This window comes from Tympanuchus pallidicinctus, unplaced genomic scaffold (assembly GCF_026119805.1).
Source record: "Tympanuchus pallidicinctus isolate F22 unplaced genomic scaffold, pur_lepc_1.0 scaffold1, whole genome shotgun sequence".
In the NCBI taxonomy this organism is placed as follows: Eukaryota; Metazoa; Chordata; class Aves; order Galliformes; family Phasianidae; genus Tympanuchus; species Tympanuchus pallidicinctus.
In genome coordinates this window covers 89,060,255-89,080,899 of record NW_026294618.1, presented here as the reverse complement: position 1 = coordinate 89,080,899, position 20,645 = coordinate 89,060,255, and the positions used below count along the sequence as shown (strand labels likewise).

The following is a 20,645-nucleotide window of genomic DNA, read 5'->3' as shown; positions in this document are numbered from 1 at the left end:
AAAATGACCTGACTTAGAACATGGTTACTGTAAAAGGTGGAAGTGCTCCATGTGAGAAGAAAAAAGAAAGAAAGAAAGGAGCAACTCTGTTCCAACATCTGTGCCATTCTGCCATTCTCAGTCTAATAGTAAGAAGCATCCTCCTGGCTAATGAAGGTTGCACTGACTGCAGGCTCCGAGGTTACATTTTTTACATTTGTTCTACTGCCTGCTCTATATGATCTTCTGTGTACATTGTGTCACTTCATTTACACAGGAATAAGTATGGAAGTAATTATTTGATTGTTCAAGCGCATTATTTTCTTGACATCATCTAGCAAAAAGAACTCAGTTAAAAGACCTTTTCAAAATTTATTTCTATGTAAATGTTATTTTGAAAAAAAAAGCTAACAACAAAAACAACCAACCAACCGAACAGTAAAACAACAACCTAACATTCTTATAGAAATGCTACTCTCTTTAGATCACGCTGACTGAAGAACTGTAGTCATAAGTAAGTGAACATAGGTTACAAGAAGATCCCACATATTTTATAGTGAAGGAAAAAAAAAAGTAAGAGACCATATTGGAAAACTGTTTTTTTAGTTGCATGGGTCTCAGATATGTCTCCTTATAAGTGACAAAATAATAGGAAAGAAAAAGAAAGGGTAGGGCGGTGGTGTCTTATATCTACATACTGCAATCTACTCCACAGAGAGACTCAAACAGCCTGCAAGGCATATGGAGATGATTCATGTTAATGGACTATTTTATTAAGGTGCAGTATGGTTGAAGGCCACAAAATAGCAGCATTCTGTCAGATATACAGTAGTTTATTGAAGTCTGATAATGCTGGAGGGCACAGGATTTTAGCCAAGTTACATTTTGTTTGACTGCAGTCAGATTAGTGTCTGTACTTCAATGTTTTGTATGCATTTCTCATATACATAGTTTTGTAAGAGAACATGTTTTGTTCTGTTTAACAGATATTGCCTTACTGATTTTTATTTTAAACTACTTTTAGGTATGTTGTAATGGGATTCTGCACGACAATAAACCTGGCTTCCAATGCTGCGAGGACAAGTACATTCCATTTATTCTTAATTCACCAGGGGTTTGCTGTGGTGGTCAGATACATGCTGTGCAACCGAAACATCAGTGCTGTGGTGGTTATTACACTAGGGTATTACTAGGTAAGAGACAACTGCTTTCAAGTGCTTGAAAGAAACAAAACAACAAAGTTGATGTATCTGTTATACCAAGGAGAATGAAAACATAGCAATAAATGTGGGATTTATCAAGATTTCCAGTGTCTTCTAGGCTTGTGTTTAGTAGGATAAGCAAAGAAAATTGCACTTTGTCTTCTAAATACAGTACACTTTATACAATAGAGACTTAATTGATAAAACGTGATTATTGGGTCATTTCCCAGAGAACTAATTTATATCAAACTATATTTAATTGCAGTAAGTGCCGAATAATGGGGAAGGCAGTTCTGCCTAATAGGAACACCATCAGGCAATTTAGTGGTACAGTTTAGTTCTCTGCTTGGCTTGACCCCTTGTGACTTTCCCTGGCCGTCACTGCTCTCATTTGGGGTTGATACTGCATGTTACATATTCTATGGTATTTTCTGCTCTTTATTTCTATCATGTTACATATCAAACTATATGTATTATTTTTGATGGAAATCAATTCCTTTCTTAAGGTGGATTGCACTGTTTGAATCTCAGAATTGTTAAAGAATTTGCCAAAACCGTGCTTCTGTGCTGTAGTCCAGAGTTTGGTTTTCCTGGTGTTTTGAAATGGAAGGGGAGAGAAAAGAGTCCTTTTTGGGGCATTGTTCAGAGCATATATCTCTTTGTGGACAGTTGTCAGATCAGGAGCTAAAATGCTTCCATTACTCATAAGCTGGCACACATTCCGCAGGCTCAGAAATGCTTGAATTTTTGCCAGCACATTCAGCACGTCCCAAGTTCTGATCTCTTGAAAAGTAATTCATATATCACAATATTAGAATGTCTTTCATTATGTCATCAGAAAAAGTGCTATCATATGGAAGAACCAGAGGAGAGTATTTTGCTGGCCTCATTAATTTCAGTGTACTAAAATGGAAAGATTATACTGTGACCCCTGTCCCCAGCCAGTGGTCTATGCTGACTAGCTTAATGTTGTTTAGATCAAGAAAGAAAAGTACAATGAAACAAAATGTCTTGTATCTGAGAGTAGTTCTTCAGTCAGCAGTTCACAAGCATGAAATCTGAACATGATTTTAAACTTTTTTTTTTTTTCCCTGAGTATACTTGCTACTTTCTTTTTTTCCATACTCTAAAGGGCAGCAACATGAACAATATTGGTCACTTTTTTTCCTTTTTCTTTTTTATTTTTATAAATATGCTAATAACATGAAGCTAAATGTTAATGTGGGTCATTCTTTGATAAGGATAACAATTAACGGGTAACACTGCATAGTACTTTTCAGAGCAAGAGCATTTTCAAGCCTAGCTTGGAATGGATCCCATTTTGAGAGGTTAATTAGAAGATTACTGATCCTTTGTGTCTTATGTCTAACAGTTCTTTAAAAAAAAAAAAAAAACACCAAAAACAAAAAGCAAAACAAAACAAAAAAACGATTTTATTTCCAATAGATGATAAATGTAAGCTGTGTTCTCTGTTTTAATACTTTCTCTGTGTTATTAGAATTAGATTCCAAGGGATACAGGAAAATATGATGAAGTATATAAACAGATTATATTTATTATACTCTAAAAATTTGTTCTCATATTTTTGTTTTGTTTTATTATTGACTTTATTTGATAAAGTAATTTATAAGGAAGCTCTCTGAGCATACATATTTCCCAGATGTTGTTTGGCCAGCTTGTTAGCTCTAGATGTGCTGAAAGGTATAGAGATTAAAAATTAGAAAGGAAGCAGAAGAACAGCTCTGATATATTTTCTCTATTTCTTCCAAGTGCTGTATCAGTGATGTCTGATCCACAGGAAATATTGCAACACAGAAAAAAAACCTTAACTTTTAGACCACTGGTTCAGATCAAGTGCAGGTACTAGCAAATGGAAACTATTGCCATTTACAGTCAGTTTTGTATTCTTTATATCATAAACCAGAAGTATCTGGTCCCCTTATGGTGTCGCTCTCACTGGCAGTCGTATCTTAAGTCCTTGTTGAGCAACAGCTGATGTTTTTGTTGAAGTATCAGCCAACCCCACTGAATGTGGTGATGATGTTTAGTTTCTAAAGTTACTTTAATCTTTAAGATCTTTGGCAGATTAAGTTTACTGACATGAAAAGCTCTTTAACTGTTATTGTCCTTCAAACAACTCCAGAATGAATTTGGAAGAGATAAGGATTTTTTTTTTTTGCTGTGAAGAAATAGACTGTTTCATTGATCAAAGGAAGAATGAGCTCCCTTTACTGTACAGCTACCTCTACCTAGAGGTTTTCAACTGTATAATTACATTTTTATAAATTGTTTTTGTTGATCTTCTCAATTTGTAATGTTTGCATTCTGATATCTCACAGAATTTTTGCTCTGAATTCATGAATTTATGTTTCTTTATTTTTACAAATAAATACATGCATGTACATCATTCTAAAGTACCAAGTGATTCCGTGCTTTCTTTGAATTGTCTTGTACACTAAGCTACTGGTGTGTGAATCCAGACTAAAGCTTGTTGCAATCAGTTGAGATCCTCTCAGGGATTTCAAGAACTGGACATGCAAAAAAATCTTTGTGTTCTTAAATTAACAGGTGAAGTATGCTGCCCTAACGAAGAACAAAACAGAGTTTCAGTTGGAATTGGTGACTCTTGCTGCCATGGAATGCCTTATTCTACATCAGGGAACCAAATCTGCTGTGGTGGATCACTCCATGACAGTTTTAGCCAGCAGTGCTGTGGTGGAGAAGTCATAAGCACAGACCTGGTCTGTTGTGGTGATGAGGAAAAAGGAACTGCATACAAAGCTCACACAGGTAAGTGAGAATTTTCAAGAAAAAAGAGTTTTCATCTTTCTAAATCTCTTTGCTTTTCAGCAGTGGGATGCTCAAAGAATTAAGGTGTGTATGCCAGTATTATTAAGAAGCGGTTGCACTCTACTCACCTGTTCTGATAGATTGCAAAACGCTTAGCATTTCATAAGTCATTTTCTTTACCTTTGTCCAAAAGTTGTGTTGTCTGGAGACAGAAAATTCGAAAAGAATGCATGATCTTTCATTATTCCAGTCAGGAGGTAGGATCAGTCGTCTTTTAGCCAGTAGATCTGAGGTTGGACTTTTCCACGTCATGGTGCCACACATCCCAACAAATGGATTTTCTATTCATGCTGCAGATGTGGAGTTAGTCAACTAGGAATTAAAGGTGACAAATGCTATCTGGTTGGAGGCCCACGTCCCTCAGTTATACACCTACACAGAGATAAACCCACCACAGTTTAAGAAAGCTCAATCACTAGAGCTAGTCATTTGTTCATCTGGTATATCCCATGGATTTCTTGCATATTGCAAGAAACTGTACATCATCTAGATTTAAAATATGAACATTACTTCCTCATAAAGACTAGCTGGTGGCGGAGACTAGAAGCATTATTGTACATCTCATTTGGATATTTTCCTGTGTCTTTTCTTTTTGCATTTATTAGTTAAGCTATATACCATCAGCCTTAGAATTTCTCTGTCTGACAGAAGATATCAAAACCAATCACAGTCCTGGAAGGGAACTCAATTTCAAAACATGGAAATAAAAGTTTAGTATCAGTTCTGCCTGGTGTATTAAGATTGATGATGGAAGTGCTTTTGTTCGTGCCAGTTTGAGCGTCTTGCTGGACAGCTGAGGATCCTAGTATATTGCTAAGATCCCAGATCAGAAGATTGAACTCCTTTCCCCCAAAATGAGCTCACTCTTTCATTTACTTTTGTGTTCTCTGGATCCTTAGCCTGTGATTTTCAAAGTATTCCTGTTCCGTGGCTACTGTCAGGAAGGACTGAACTAAAAGCTTTGGCAGTGTTTGCTCCCCTCCAGTGGCATATTGTGGAGTGAATGCGGTGAACCTCACTGATTCCACGGTGCTCTCCCTACTTTGATCCCTAATTGTGCCTAATCCACAGCATCCACACAGGGCTCGCAACGTCAGCTTGGAGCAAGGCCCTCTTGCTTAGCAGCGCATTGTGTGGCTGCCACAAGACGGGGCTGGCTCATAAAACATCTCTTTATGTACTTTATTACTTAAACTCTTTTATTTGCCTGCAGGAGCCCTTTAACAAAATCACATTGAATTGACTTTCTCACACCAAATCAAATCTCCCTGGTCCCAGTTCAGTTGTCTTTGTCAATATGTATTTTATAAATGGAGTGAATTAACAGATGCTGTTGGAACAGAACTGCTGGGGTAGCGTTTATGTTTTTACTGCTCTCTCTGGGCAGATGAGTTGTGTAGGAGTGTAATACAGGTATCTTGGGATGAAAGTTATGTTCTTCATTTTGGTATATATGTATTCTTAAGAGATTTTTTTTTCCTAAATATATATATTTAAAAAATCTTTACACTCCTCTTTTTAAAATGTGTTTAGCCTATGGCGCTCTATCATTTACACCATTTTTCTTGAGAATGGATCATGATGACATTTTTTAGGCCATTAAAAAGGAAAACAGTAGCTTTTTCATCATTCATGGATTTGCTGTGAGGACTTTAAGCTATGAGCCAGCATATAGCTGAACACAAATACGTTTTTGAAAGATGAATTAGTACCATAGTTGAAAAGAGATCATATTATTTCACATTAAGCATAGAATAGATTGTGGTTTCTAATCATATCGTATGCATCATTCTCAATAGGTTTTTGCTTAATTTCTCAGAGTAATTCAGCCTTGCTAAATATATCATGAAGATGCAAAAGCACAAAATCTACATGTTCCCTATCCCTCTTATTTATAATAATCCTGGTGGAAAAAAAAAATGCTCTCACACTAAAATATAATTTACTTATCATTAGCAAATGGATAAGTAGAATTTTGTAAGGATATGGTAATTGGAAAGCTGATCCCGTTGTCTAAAAGGGGAAGAGGTAACAAAGATGGCTTTATGTAAAAACTGTCATGCTTACCAACCTCTTTTTTATAGCTTACAATGGATGCGTAGTTAAAAATATAAGAACAATTTAAAAACTTCTTTTTTTTTTTTGCAATTTTTAGTTCCTTCAAAAAATCACGAGAAAACCACAGTTAATACAAGTGAAAATCTTGTGTGCAGCCTTATTGTTGCTTAATCAGTTCTGCTTAAAGCAGTGTGTTTCTTCAGATCACAGGCCTATGTTTGCACTGAGTGTGGGTTTAAGGGCTTGAATGGTAGATGGTTTTTTTTTTGCCATTGTATACCTCTCTTGGAGAGTCTGTCATGCAACAAGAGATGTTTCTTCCATCTCAAATCAATCTTTTTTTCTTTTTTTCTTTTTTTCTAATTTCCATTTACTTGTATCTTATTTTATGCCCCTTGTTGGCCTTTTTAGTGGGGGGATCATAGAGACATCTACTGGCAAAGGCTGGCAGTGATGCCATCGTATGCACATATCCCGAGCCCCGCTGCTACTGATTATCCAAAGTTGTTAATTTCTGTCTATAAAGGATAATGGAAGCTAAAATCACTCTTGGATTTTCTCTCTTTTTTCTTTTTTCTTTTTTTTTAATAATAAAAAAAAAAAGCTAGTGAAATGCCCCTATATTGACATCCCATACTCATGAAAGATGATGTATTGTACTGTAGTGGTTTCTGATCTGTTGTAGTTGCAATACACACATGTAAGCCAAGGATTTTTGGAATAGTTTGCAATGTACACTGGCTCTGTATTTTGTTGATCCTCTACTCTGGCTCCAAAGGCTAAGCCTTCTAATACTCATTTTTCCCTTTTGAAAGCATTGGTTTTGCGGATTTACTAAATTAGTAATTCATCACTCAGCTATGTTTGTGAATTTTTTCAGTTGCTAGGGACAAACATGAAATAATTGTTGACAGAAATCACTGTTAGCATGAAGAGTCCTTTCCAGCCCATGGATTTTCTTTTTACTGTAATGCATTATGTTCCTGTGAAACAAAAATGTATAAAGCACGACACATGTATTCCAGCTGATTTACAAACAAATATTTTGTGTTTTGGTATTTTTCTGATTTCAGCCAAGGGTTTATATGAATTTCTGGACCCTTAAGCAATTGAATAAAGTGATTTTTAGAAGGCAAATCAATCCATCAATATTTCATGGCCTTAGTTTGTTTTTCTAGGAGCATATTTAAAATTGTACATTTGAGGTGTCAAGGTTCAGGAGTCAAGTGCTACATGTGATAAATTAAGCAAAGGTCAGGGGCTATGCAATGCAGTTTCAGAAGATTGTCTACCTCTGCCTTTGCAGCTCATTCATGCTGAAGTGATGCACTATGGGAATTATTACCAAACTCTGCTCTGCAACATCTGCTCTCCCTAAGTGAGTTAGTGCACGTCAGACATCTTTATGTCAGAATATTGCAGTGATGGATGCAGTCTTCAGAAAATGCTGCATAAAAATCTGGTGTGCCGTTCTGGCCATTAAGTGAAATTACTATTTAAATTAATGGCGCTGTCACAGTTTATCTGTGCAAAGAATGAACGCTGATTAGGGTATTAAGTAATTAGCAATTTATCACACTGGAACAAGGCTGATAATAATTAAAGAAGTAATGGTTTACCAAAGAAACTAGAAAGGGAGTCACTTCTTGTTATGTGAGTGAAATCTTGGCTGAAAAATTTAATTCAGTCAAACAAAGATGAGGTTCACACTGAAGCAATACAGCCTTGTTTGTTTCAATAAAAAGACAGTTCATTATCAAAATTTTAGTTTTCCTGTCACAAGTCCCTCGGGGCTATCGGAGTTGCTCATTAGTATTGAACTGAGTCTTTTTCTGCATTAATTCTCTACTTAAAGTTGTTAGAATCCTAGGACAATTTGGAAAAAAAGGTAGGAAGTATTTACCTCTTGCAATGCTGCTGATTACAGTTTGATTCTGTGAAACCAGTCCTGTAAATTGGTGAAGCATGCAAGTAACCAGCATTTTGTGTCGTTACTCTGAATCCTTTAGATTATCTACACATCTATTACATCTAAAGAGTAATTTTTATTATCTATGACTTCCTAAGAGAGATTTGCTACAATAAATGGCAGAGAGTAAAGTGGCTACTTCTGTACATGTATTAAATATCTATGTATTCCAGAACTTGCATCAAATGCAAATTACTTTGTAAGCCTAATAGTATATCACAGCTCAGGGGCGGGTTATTTTGTGTCTAAGGGGTATTTGTGGCATTTGCTTTGGAGTTAAAATTTACCCCTTTCATTAAATGTTGTGGGATTCAAATACAGAACTTCACCATTGCAAAACTGTATTTGTGAATATATGTAAAATTATACTTTTCATTTCAAAATAGAATCACTAAAAATAGAGGAAAACCACTTGAATTAATTTTTTTCAGTTTTTTTTTTTTCAGTTTTCAGTTACGCAATAGAATAAAAATTATGTTCAGGAACAAACTTCTTCAAGTAAAATTATGAGATGGCTAAATCTTCCCTGTGGGTATTTTACCCATTTGGTTTCACATACATTGCATGTACGCTTACTTTAGATCACACAATATGATGTGAAGCATTTGGGAATGCTGGGATGCACTGTTTGGAAGACTACCCATGTAAAAGAGAATGAATGAAACCTGACTGGAAGGTAGAGAATCTTACAGGAAGTTTTCATCAACAGTGTGTCCTTGAACTGCAGTGCACACCTTGGTATGGCATTTCATAGCAAAGGCTGTTGCAAAAGTTGAAGAATGGTGCAAGTTATCTTTAGGTGATCCCTGTTTATTCTTTGAATTTTTGTTTTCAGATAGGTCTAGAAGTTAGAACTCTTGTTGCAGTCACCTCACATTCCAAATTTAATCTCGCTTGTGCTAAATCGATTCCCATTGCTGAAAATTTTATGCCAAGCTAGATTCCAGCCTCAGTTTTTTCTTTCTTAACTCTTTTAAAGCTTATTTACATATCATATTGAGACGTATATTTTTTTGTTTGTTGGTTTCAGGGATGTTCTGCTGTGGGCAGGAATATGTGAATGTGTCAGATACCATATGCTGTTCAGGTTCCAGTGGTGAGTCCCTAGCACATGTTAGGAAGAATGACCAAGTGCCAGTAAAATGCTGTGAGACTGAACTTATTCCAAAGAGCGAAGAATGCTGTAATGGAGTTGGATATAATCCTTTGAAATATGTTTGCTCTGACAAGATTTCAGCTGGAATGATGATGAAGGTAATTGATAGAAAATCTCTCGGTAGCTCTGATTTGATGATGGAAAGAGAAATACACTGTTCATAACTATTTTTCTAAAATAGGAATATAAAAACTCTTGTGTGCATTATTCATTTTCACATTACATCCATATTAATACCGAATGAGTTCACCATGATTGATGTTATTGCAATGAATTCTAAAGGAATTAATAATGATTAGCTGCCTCTGTGAAGTGTTGCCCAGCACCTCAGATTAGCACAGTGACTAAAAGCTGGCATACTAACAAGACTGGCATGATAGCCAGTTCCCTTTCTGTGGCCACTGTTCCTGGTTATGTCCCTTGAGTGGAAATTGAAATTGAAGTGGCCAGTTCTGAATCATAAAAAGCCTATTACATTTCAGTTTGGATAGGCAGTATGTCATAGATTACCCTAACCAATCTCTCTCTCTCTCTCTCTCTCTCTCTCAGTATATATATATAAAAGTAAAGCAATTGATATTTCCTTGATGAGCTTAACTTTGATCACATAGAAAACCAACAGCAGTTTTGGCATAAATTTGAGCACTGTTAGTATAGGTTCGTGTGTAAATTCTAGCAATGATTAGGATATTTTTGATGCCTTTGACGCCTAGCAAATTACACAGCTGTTTGGTTTTTTGTTTTGTTTTGTTTTTAACCTAATTTTGATGTGAGTATACTAAGCAACATAAAAGCTAGTTCTGCCTTTTTTAAGAGTGGTCAGTGACATAGGTGCCAGCATGAAACAATTTGGCCAAATTTCAGCTGCAGCTCCCATTCAATTCAACAGAAATTTTCAAGTAATAACATCTCTGTGTGTTATACATAAGCTGTAAAAATACTGCCAGTTGTTATTTAAATGTTTATTTAAGAAAACAAATGTTTCAAAGGATGGGAACTGTTTAAAATATGTATAAATTTATGTTTAAGTATGGATTCACATTAGAGAGTAATAAAGAAAGTAGGTGAGAGAAAGAGGGCAGGATTTTGTGATTTGGATTTTTTGGATGCTATAGTATGGAAGTCAGATATTGTATGATATTGTATGTATCACTAAAAAAAAAAAGAAAAAAAAAAAAAGAAAAACAGAACAAATACAGCCATGTACAGGTGTTCCTGTATTGTATCCATTCATCTGCTAACACAATACTCAGACATTTCTTCCATGTTCTCCTTTTCACGTAACTTCATTTTCAAACTGAATAATTTTTTCCCTGACAAAATCCGAAGTATTGCGATGAGTCAGCTACTGTTCCTCAATACACTGTATGTGTTTATGCATTGCAAAAATGGCTGGGAATAGGCTAATGAATTTAGTTTATAATATACTAGGTATGTGTTTTTGGTATAATGTATTAACAAAGGAGTCTCTTAGAATCATAGAATCATCAGGGTTGGAAAAGGCCTCTAAGATCATTCAGTCCAACCATCCACCTATCACATGTATTTCCCACTAGACCACATCCCTCAGTACATTTAAACATTTTCTGAACACCTCCAGGGACATTGACTCCATCTCTTCCCTGGGCAACCCGTTCCAGCACCTGACTGCTTTCTCAGAGAAGTATTTCCTAACACCCAACCTAATTGTCCCCTTGTGCAACTTGAGGCCATTCCCTCTATTCGTATCACTAGTTACGTGGCAGAAGAGGTCAACCTCCACCTCACTGCAACTCCTTTCAGGTAGCTGTAGAGAGCATTCGTGTTTCACTTAGACACAGTAGAAAGGAGACAGTACTTCTGGCTTTCTGATATGCACAGATTTACTAGTATTAAAATGACTGATATTCTGAGATGTGTCCTGGAGCTACAGTGTGTTTTGTCTGTGAATCGAATCCATCTATATCATACATCTTATATTGATATCTATCACAGTGTAATTTTTGTAAGAAAGTCAAGTTATGGAAATTAGATTAACTGAACTTCATAATCAGCTAACAAACTGATTTTGATAGCTGAATGAAGGAAGCATTGTATTCAATTATCTTTTGCTTCCTCTTTCAAAGTTTGTAGCCTAATGTGCAGAAATATTTGTAGCTAATATTGCTACAAATTCCTGCAACGAAATTTTATGAGAATTTTTGCTCTCCAGCTTATGGTTTGGTGAGAATATTCTTGTGTGATTTTCATTGTAAACTTGTAAATGTTTAGTACATATTTCTATTTCTGTGAGTTATTCCGTATGGGTCAAATCTGGGTCTCTGTGTGCTAGAAATACCACTGTCCTCTGTGTGGTTGCCTAATTTGGATGTTGTGTAAAGAAGAGAAACACCAATGAAATAATTTAAGGAAAGGAAGATGGGCTAAATATGTTAAAATTATGGGCTAACTATGTTAAAATTATATGTGTATTCCTTAGGTAAAGGAAGAATGCAAGGCTAATACCCTTTGTCCTTTACCTATGGAGAAAACAGCACATTGTGGAAAGTGTGACTTTGATCCTAGAGAGAATATCTGTGCATGGATAAAAAGTTCACAGAGCACTACAGGAAAGGAGATAAAGGAAGATGTGTGTCCAGCTGAAGAGGAGACTGTCTACACAGGAAGCCCAAACCAATATTCATTCACAGGTAAGGAAAAGTGGCATATGGAATAGGTGATTTGCTAGTGTGTTTAATTCACCTGGGATAAAAAGATGTCCTGAATGCTGTCAGGTATTCTAATTGACTGTGAAGCAATTGTAGTGAAGTAGCATTCTTTAACAACTAGTCAGTGAATCAAGACAGTATCTTCAGGGAATTGAAATGAGTAGTAAGAAGTTCAGTGAATACATGAGGTCTGAAGCTCCTTTCACAACTATTGCTAGAAGTGTATCTATACCAGACAATAGCCTTACATCAAGGAACAGCTTCTGTATCTGTTTTAAGCATGTACTTTCAAAGACACAGAAAAATGAAGCAAAACTTACTTTGTGTATTGATTAATGATTGAGACGATCCAACTGTAATTTTCTTTTTCTAGATCTGAACTTAGAACCTTTTGTCACGTATGAGTACAGGGTGGCTGCTTGGAATAGCCATGGAAGAGGCTTCAGTGAAATTAGCAGAGCTGTCACTAAGCCAGATGTGCCACAAGGTGTAAGTCCACCAAAATGGGCCAAAGTGGATAATCGGGAAGACATGATACTTCTAAACTGGGAAGAGCCGCTCCAACCGAATGGTACTGTCATATGTTCAGGAAAAAAAAAAAAAGGAATATATTCTATCACTACATTGATAGCGTTCCAAAATCACAAAATGTTTAATTAATCATTGCCACTGAAACAAGCTTTTTGCTCTTGGTTGAGATCATTTTCATCACCAGTAAGAGTAGATTCTAGCTTCTTTTAAAAGAAGACAATTTAGTATGTCTCTAAGAAATGCCCGGAACCTCTTTTTAGAACAATGTAATAATAATAAGGAAATAGAATCATGTTGTAAAATAGGGGGGAAGGTGGCTTGATGCTCATACTTCTTTCAGGAAAAATTGGTTTTGTTTTTCAAACAGTGAAATCTTGGACTACCTCTCTTAACTAACACTGAGATCTACTGAGATGTTGATGTAAATGTTGAGTAACTGATTATTGACACTAACCATTTAAGTGGAATGATTGCCTGTTAGAGTGGCTGCCTGCAGATTTCATTTAATATTTTCTGTTTGCAGAGGAGGTTACTGTAGAATACCATCATGCAGTATTTCTCAGCTAACAAAAGGAAAAACTTTCTTTCTGTGATAGGTCTTATTATTCACTATATTGTTCTCCGAAATGGAATTGAGCGTTTTAGAGGAACCGAAATGAGCTTCAGAGACACAAGTGGCATCCAGCCCTACCACGAATATTCTTACCAGCTACGAGCTTGCACTGTTGCTGGTTGTGCAGACAGCAACAAGGTTAGTGAATTGGTCTTCACGGAACTAGTGCCAGACTTTTATCAGCCACTATGGTAACATAAAAATGCTTTTGGAAAGGTGTAATTTGAAGACATGATGGTTACTGAATAGGTGAAAAACATTAATAATTCTTATTTGGATTCAGACACTGACAGGTGATTATTTGGAACCTAAGGTTGATACAAGCAAGCACAAGTAGAAAGCAGTAGCTCAGTCTCGGCAGCAATGAAACTGCACTGTACAAACTGATGTTTGTTAAAGAGAAAGCTGCACATAGTAGAGTAAGGAATATTAAAATGCACATTCTCTATGCCTTGAAGTTAAATCTTCACTTCTCCCTAAGATGTTGACAGCTTCTTCTTCCTTGGTATTTATTACTTTATCTGCTATAGCTAGTGTATCAGCTTCTTCAACATTATTCTGGGGATGCTTCTACTACACTACCCTTCACTAGCTTTCTGTGTCTACCTTCAGGTTTTACAACTTGCCTTGTGCACAGCCTGCCTCTGCTTCTGTTATAAGCAAACAGAATCTCTTTCCTACTCCTGTCAATGTTTCATTTCTTTTCTTGTCACTTAGAATCACAGATGCCTTTCACCAGCATCACTATTTAAACAGCTGTAGTTTCTCTTCTGCAAAGTATCAGCCTCACTCAATGTTTGGAAGAGCTCCTTAGGTGACCATTTTTCAAAATAATAAGCTTGCCTTTGTGAAAATGAATTTCTAGGAGTGCAAGCATAAGATCTGTAGAAGTAGCAAATAAGGATTGTGCTTTGTAATATTCATATTTGTGGGACTGAAAAGTTGGGGCTTTTTCTGATGTTCAGATGTTTTTCTCATTGTTCAGTTTTCAGTCGGAAGTAGGATGAAAGGAAGCACTGACACAGAGTGATGCAGGTAGGAGGATAGTCCTCTACCTACAGACACAGCTGTGGTTTGGAAGCTATGGAGACATAGTTGTTACAACCATTAGCCTAAGCTGATAAATTCTCCTTAGTCCAGTTTCTGTAATTAAGGAGTTTACTGCTCCTAACACTGAAGTCTGCAAGTAGAGACTGATTCAATCAAATGCACTAAGACAAGATATGACAGAGGGCACATTTTATATTTACAGCATTATATAAACACTTTATAGTGGTAATAACAGAAAAAGACAAGCGGTTCTCAGAGAGAGAAAGGTCTGACTCTCTTATCAAATGAGCGTGATTTGAATATGCCTCTGTGGGAGAGAGATTTGTGTTTTTACAAAGACCTAATAAGTGCTAAGTTATTCTTGCAGAATCTTAGGTTTCCTTACAAAACCATGGAGTTGCAAATAACTTTGATAGAGTTCAGATTGTACGGGATATTTTGAGGCTCAGCCCCATGTTTACTGGTGCTGAAAATAAATGAAATCAGGCAGTTAAAATGCAGAGACACTGACGAACCATATGGAAGAGAGTTATCAAGAGTTTTCAAGTAATACAGTTTTTGTTGTTTTACCCTGTGCTATACACTGCAACTAAAATGTGGTGAACCTGTTGTGTAAATTGTAGACATAGACTTATGTAATATATTCAAGGTCAGATTTCATTGTAAAAAAAGGAGGAAAAAACTAACTAGTTCTCCAGGCTCTTGGTAATGATATGCCAGGCCAAACAACATTTTAAAATGAAAGTGACATTCTCATTGATCATGGTATCTAGTGTACTATTACATTAAATTGCTCTTTAATTCATATGTCTTCAGGTAGTTGCAGTCACTGTCCAAGGAGTCCCAGAGAGTGTTCAGCCTCTAGACATCAGTGCTCTGAACTCAACAGCACTGCATTTAAGCTGGATTGCACCCAAGAAACCAAATGGTATCATCAGAGAGTACCAGATCAGTCAAGTGGGAAAAGGACTTATATACTCTGACACTGGAAGCAGAATGCACCACACAGTATCAGGTAAGGAGGCAGATCTCTCTGAGAAGCTAATGTCCTGTCTTTAAGACATAAGGAAATAATAACATTAAAACTGCCACCTATCAGTAACTTTTAAATCCACCATTTTGTGCTCAGTTTAGAAATGCTTTATATGATTTTACATATCTTAAACTTACTTTCCTCAAGCCTTTCAATTATGCCACTATTCATTAAGATATTAATAGATGTAATTTCAAAATTATCTTCAGAACTGAAATTTGTAATGCAAATGATGCAGCTTTTCTTGCCTATTGCAAGGAAGAAGAAATCCTTGAGAAGCAAGGATCTTTTTTCGTTTTGTGTGCCTGTTCCATTAAGCAATTATCCACTGCTGCTATGGTCAGCCAGCAGCAAAACAAGTGGTTGTTCTTTGTCATAATCAAAAGTTGTGTTGTTTTCTGTGGGAGGTTCTTTGGATATTAATGTGGAATTCATGGCACTGATTCTACACTGTGGATAACTGTTGCTCTGTAAATCCAAAGATGTAAATCCAAAGAATAAGCAAGAAGAATCCTTTTTTTTTTTTTTTTTTTTTTTTTTTTCCTCCATAATCTCAAATGTTTAAGCTAACTGTTGTCTTATTCCCTGTGGATGTAGAATTTGATTTTCTTTTTTTCTTCTCCAAAAAAATTTGCTTTTCCCTGAGCAACAGTTGAACATTAATGAAGCTGTAACATTAGTATTTCTGGAGACTTTGAATCTCGGGTCTTGCAAATAACAGACAAGAAGGCTAGCACCTTGCCACTGCACCATTGTCTTGCTGCTTATTTTTAATTACATCAAAGCTTTGGAAACATGATCCCACAAATGCTTTGTGGGAATAGCCGTGAATGTGCTCATCATGTGAAATCCATAAATTGCTTATAATCCTCTCAAGATGTTAAAAAAAGCATTAAGTAATTGAAGACAGGAAGTCCTCAGTTAATTATTTAGAGGTGTTATCAATGCTTTAAGCAAACTGAAGCATTTTCTGCTATCTCACTGAGTTGAATGCCACTGGGACGTAGGGGCAGCAGCCATCATCTTCTCATATTCTCTAATGCAAACAGCACATGGCAGCTTGTCAATAAAAGACCTTTTTATTTCATTTATTACTGAACACTTCCACTACCCTGTAAAGAACAATTTGGATGACAGTTATGGCATTGTTTCACTTTGCGTTACTACTACTTTAAAAATGGGCCTGCTAATGCTCTGCTCTGGGGGGCAGGCAGAGGGTAAAACTGAAGAAAAATAATTAGAGGAATTGTTAGAGAAAGCTACGAGTGACTTCTCCAGCAGCAGCAAGTGGGGCTTTAGTAAAATCTCAAATATCTCCCTTTTTAATGCACTAAATAACATATATCAAATAAGAAGCTTTATCAAGCATGTGTAGAAAGTCATCTTTACATAAAATTCAGACAGGATTGTTGACATTAGAGTTAGGAGAAGATACAAGATTACAAAATATACATGACTGAATAGTTTCAAATATATTCTCTATTTCATGGCAGTGAAAATTGAAGAGATGCAATAATGCTGTCACTGGTCAACTCCCTCTCCACACAGCTCTGAATTATGAATAATACTTATCTAAAAGAATCTCTTGGGGATGGAGGGGTTGTGTGAGGCTGTGGTCAGAAATCTGACATCCTCCTGAGTAAAATTCCTATAGTGGGACCAGAGAGTGTTAGCCTGGAAGTTAATTACTGACCTTGCTTGAGCCATACTCACAAATGAAGACAAACAGCATCAGAAAGAATTATTTGGCTAATAAGACAGTGCAATCTTTAAAAAGCTGTTTCGCATCTCCTTTGGCAAACAACAAATACTGCAATAAGAAAACAGACTTCTAAGAGTAAAACAACAAAATAATAATAGACTAAAAAGAAAGAAAGAAAGAGAAGTATCCTCTTGTGAATAATCACATAGAGAAATTGGAAAAGCAAAACACTTTATGTTTCAAGATTATCTTACTTGTTATTTTTATTATTAATCACATACATAGCTTTGTACAAAACTTTCAAAAGCATAAGAGAAGGCACGTAATGCAAAGCTTTAATAACCTCGATAAAAATCTGCTATGACTGCTCCATGTATGACTAGAGGTTTCAGGTATCAGAATTTCACCAATAAATTTGGTGAAACCATGTGCTCTTTTTTTAATGCCCATTTTTCTCTTTAAAGTGTAGCTGTAAATGAGTATTGCTTTATTATGCATGTTTCTTTTAAAAGTGAACATGACTCCCTTTAGGGGAATTCAAGTAATTTGTTGCCACAGTAATCTTTTCTATCCTGAAATGTTAAATACTTGGCTTTCCTCCACGCCTTTGCCACTCTCTAGTCTGCAAGTGTCATTTCCTCCCATCTTACTTTTATACTCGGTGTTCAGATGATTTTTATTCTCTTCCAATTCATGATTAGGTTACAATCAGGGCTGTCCCTCTGAGTCATCTCTTTATTTTCTCTTTCACATATCATCCGATTTGTAAGCAGCCTGCATGCTTCCGTTCATTATTTTACCTTTCTACATAATCGGTCATTCTTACTTTATTTTTTTTCTATGTATTTTAATTAAAAAGTCGTCATACTGGCTATAAGCAGGGATTTGTTTGTAAACAAAGATCTTGCCCAGGCGTTTTTTCCTTTTCACAGAAAAGCATTATTCTTGAAGTAATTACAATTAGGTCCACGAGTTACATCACAAGTATGATCACAAAGCCAAGTACTTGCAAATTGACCTAGATAATATGTGTGAATTGACCTATCTAATCCTACTTCAGCCTCTTTTACATAAGCAGTATGAAATGGCCTGTACGACAATGGCACAGTCGTTTGCAGGTAGGGTTGCTGCCTCACTTTGTGTACAAGCTGTGCCTCCTCCAGGGCAGAATAATCATAACAAAAAGAAGACTTCTATATAGAAGATTGTTGCTTCAGCTTTTGTGGTGTTTAGTAGGGTTACTCCTCCTGAGAATCTCGGTGTAGATGGGCCTAATTGGAAGTCTGCACGCAAATATCCTTTTGGCTCAGCAGACATCAGGGAGGGACGAACCCAAGGTTCATGCAGATGTGGAGCACGATGAGGGAAGTCACAGGAATGGCACAGACCCATTTTCCAGCCTGGCCTTGTGCCCTTAGCCAAGCTCATAGATGTGCCAGCCTCCATCACCAGCACAGCACTGTCTGGCCTCACCGAGCTGGGGCCACATCCTGGCCATGCTCAGCCCCAGCGAAGTGTCCATGGCAGAGGCTTCCCCAGCTGCTGCTGGCCTGCCCTGCTGCTGACCTGCACTGCTGCCTGGCTCATGACAGGGAAGAGGCTTGGGCAGGTCTCTTGTATCATGTGGGGCAGCGGGTTAGAAAGTGACAGCAAAAGAAGGGTAGGAGAGTGTTGAAGGAGAGATGGTCCAAGGATTAAGAGAGTTCTCTGGGGCTTTCATTTCTGTTTAGGTTGCTTGCTGGCTGGCACAAAGGCAGACACATCACAGTCTTTAACAGGTTTGCTGTGAAATTTGTTCTTCCTGTTGCTACCCTCGAGTCCACTTTTCTTCTTTCAGTTTGGTAACCTACAGGCAGTTTGATGTAAAAACTGAAGTCACTGACACAAGGCACAAAGATTTTTGAAAATTTCTAGGATAGGATCAAAGCAATATATTCTCTTGTAGTCCCATTCAAGAATGCCCAGTATAAGAGGTCTGAGCTGAAAAAAATAGTTTCCTAAAACTTAGTAAGTAAATAACATTAATGTCTTGAAACCTGGTTATCATTCCTGTTTCTGATTGTTTTACAGCAGATTTAGCAAAAATCAGGTGCCTACTTGTTGGAAACCTTTGAATTTCCATGGCCATCATCAGTGGTGGAGAATATGTCTTTGCCAAGAATGGTGACTTCCAATAACATTTTAATTATTATGTGTAGTTTCAAAAAGGAAAAAAAAAAAAAGCAAATTATCAGAATGTTCATTTGGGCCGAGGTCTGGACTGTTGCTCCTGTGCTGCAGGTGCTATCTAAGTAAATTGATTTGAAGCTGAGATATGTCTAAATGAAGAACATATATAGATCCGCTGTAGTATAGTAACATACTCAATCTGAATTGTTTTGTCAGGTTTTTTTGTTGTTGTTTTTTTTTTTTTTTTAATTTGTAGAGTATATATTTCTAAGTTAGCAATAATTCACTATTTCAGTATTATTCGGATGTAAAGAAGAATTACTCAAATTTTATGTTTGCCAAAAATACTAGAAGTTAAATTTACCTTACGGTGCGGTATTTCCTATGTAGGTGCACAGTTCTTAAAATGCCTGATGTCAGCATTTAGCCTAATCTCTGTTCTTTCTAGGTCTGCAGCCATACACTAACTACACCTTCCTGCTTACTGCATGTACATCTGCTGGCTGTGCTTCCAGTCAACCACTTTCAGGTCAAACTTTGCAAGCTGCTCCTCATGGTAAGGGGAAAAAGACATTCTTATAGACCTGCAATGATACAGTCATTAGGTCTTGTATTTTTAATGGTTTAACAAGGTGCAAAACTCCATTATCATCCATCAAGCTATCATGTATAAATTTACACAAGAGAATTTGTCTTTCTTCTTGGATCTCATCACTTTGTCTTTACACTTACTGCCTGGCACTTTTTATGTTTTTATGCTTTGTTTTTATGACAATTTTTCCACATTCATCTTGAAATTACCAAGGTTAGATTTAATAGATGTATGTTTTTAAAACCACAAATAAATGTGCAGAGATAATTAGACACAGAAATGCCAGAGACTTTGACTTTGTTCTCCATTAATCTGTATTTTGTCTAGTTAGATACATTTAATGAGTGTTTAATTAAGAATGTGTATTAAATTCTGTCACTCTTTCTGGCAATGTTTAATGCATTTATTACATTTGCTGAAAGCAACAGCACAAACTGTAGAAATGGAAAATGAAATGCATCTTTATGTTTCTATCATTAAGTTAAATTAGTGCCATTGTGGTGTTAATAGGGGTATGGCCAAAACCTCATCATGTCATAGTCAGCTCAACAGAAGTAGAAATCTACTGGAGTGAACCAAAGATGCCCAATGGACTCATTACTCAGTATCGATTATTTCGTGATGAAGAACAGATTTTCTTGGGTGGTAGTAGAGACCTGAATTTCACAGATGTTAACCTGCAGCCTAACAGTAGGTAAGGTATACTAACGTATTTTGGTAATGTGTGGAAGGTGTTGAAAATGTGTGTTTTTGAAAGGTACAAAAATGCAAGTTATTCCTTTAATTAAAAAAAAAATCTCTTCCTTTTTTACTTTTTGATTAAAAAAAATGGTAAGGGGCACTTGTAGGAAGCTTCTAAATGTTGGAAAGCCTTGATTAAATGACTATTTTGTTCTTTTTCTGAGAATAAGTTAATGTGATTCAAACCTTGTTTTGTTTTTCTTTTGTTGGTGATAGTCCTTTATCAGTTGTTTGTTTGTTTGTTTTTTATAGAATGGACCATAGAATGGCTTGGGTGGGAAGGGACCTTAAAGCCTCCAGCCTCCCGTCATGA

The 20,645-nt window shown here is 36.4% G+C and overlaps 1 protein-coding gene across 1 annotated transcript in view; it reads left to right on the top strand.

Moving 5' to 3' along the window:
- Nucleotides 1–20,645, top strand: part of USH2A (usherin) — a 391,368-nt gene that overhangs the window by 303,590 nt on the left and 67,133 nt on the right. Inside the window, exons 49-57 of the mRNA XM_052681187.1 lie at nt 1,004–1,172; nt 3,750–3,971; nt 9,089–9,312; nt 11,673–11,883; nt 12,275–12,472; nt 13,029–13,183; nt 14,912–15,110; nt 19,448–19,555; nt 20,102–20,285. Of these exons, the coding sequence (XP_052537147.1) occupies nt 1,004–1,172; nt 3,750–3,971; nt 9,089–9,312; nt 11,673–11,883; nt 12,275–12,472; nt 13,029–13,183; nt 14,912–15,110; nt 19,448–19,555; nt 20,102–20,285 (1,670 nt within the window). The remainder of the gene's footprint in view (nt 1–1,003; nt 1,173–3,749; nt 3,972–9,088; nt 9,313–11,672; nt 11,884–12,274; nt 12,473–13,028; nt 13,184–14,911; nt 15,111–19,447; nt 19,556–20,101; nt 20,286–20,645) is intronic.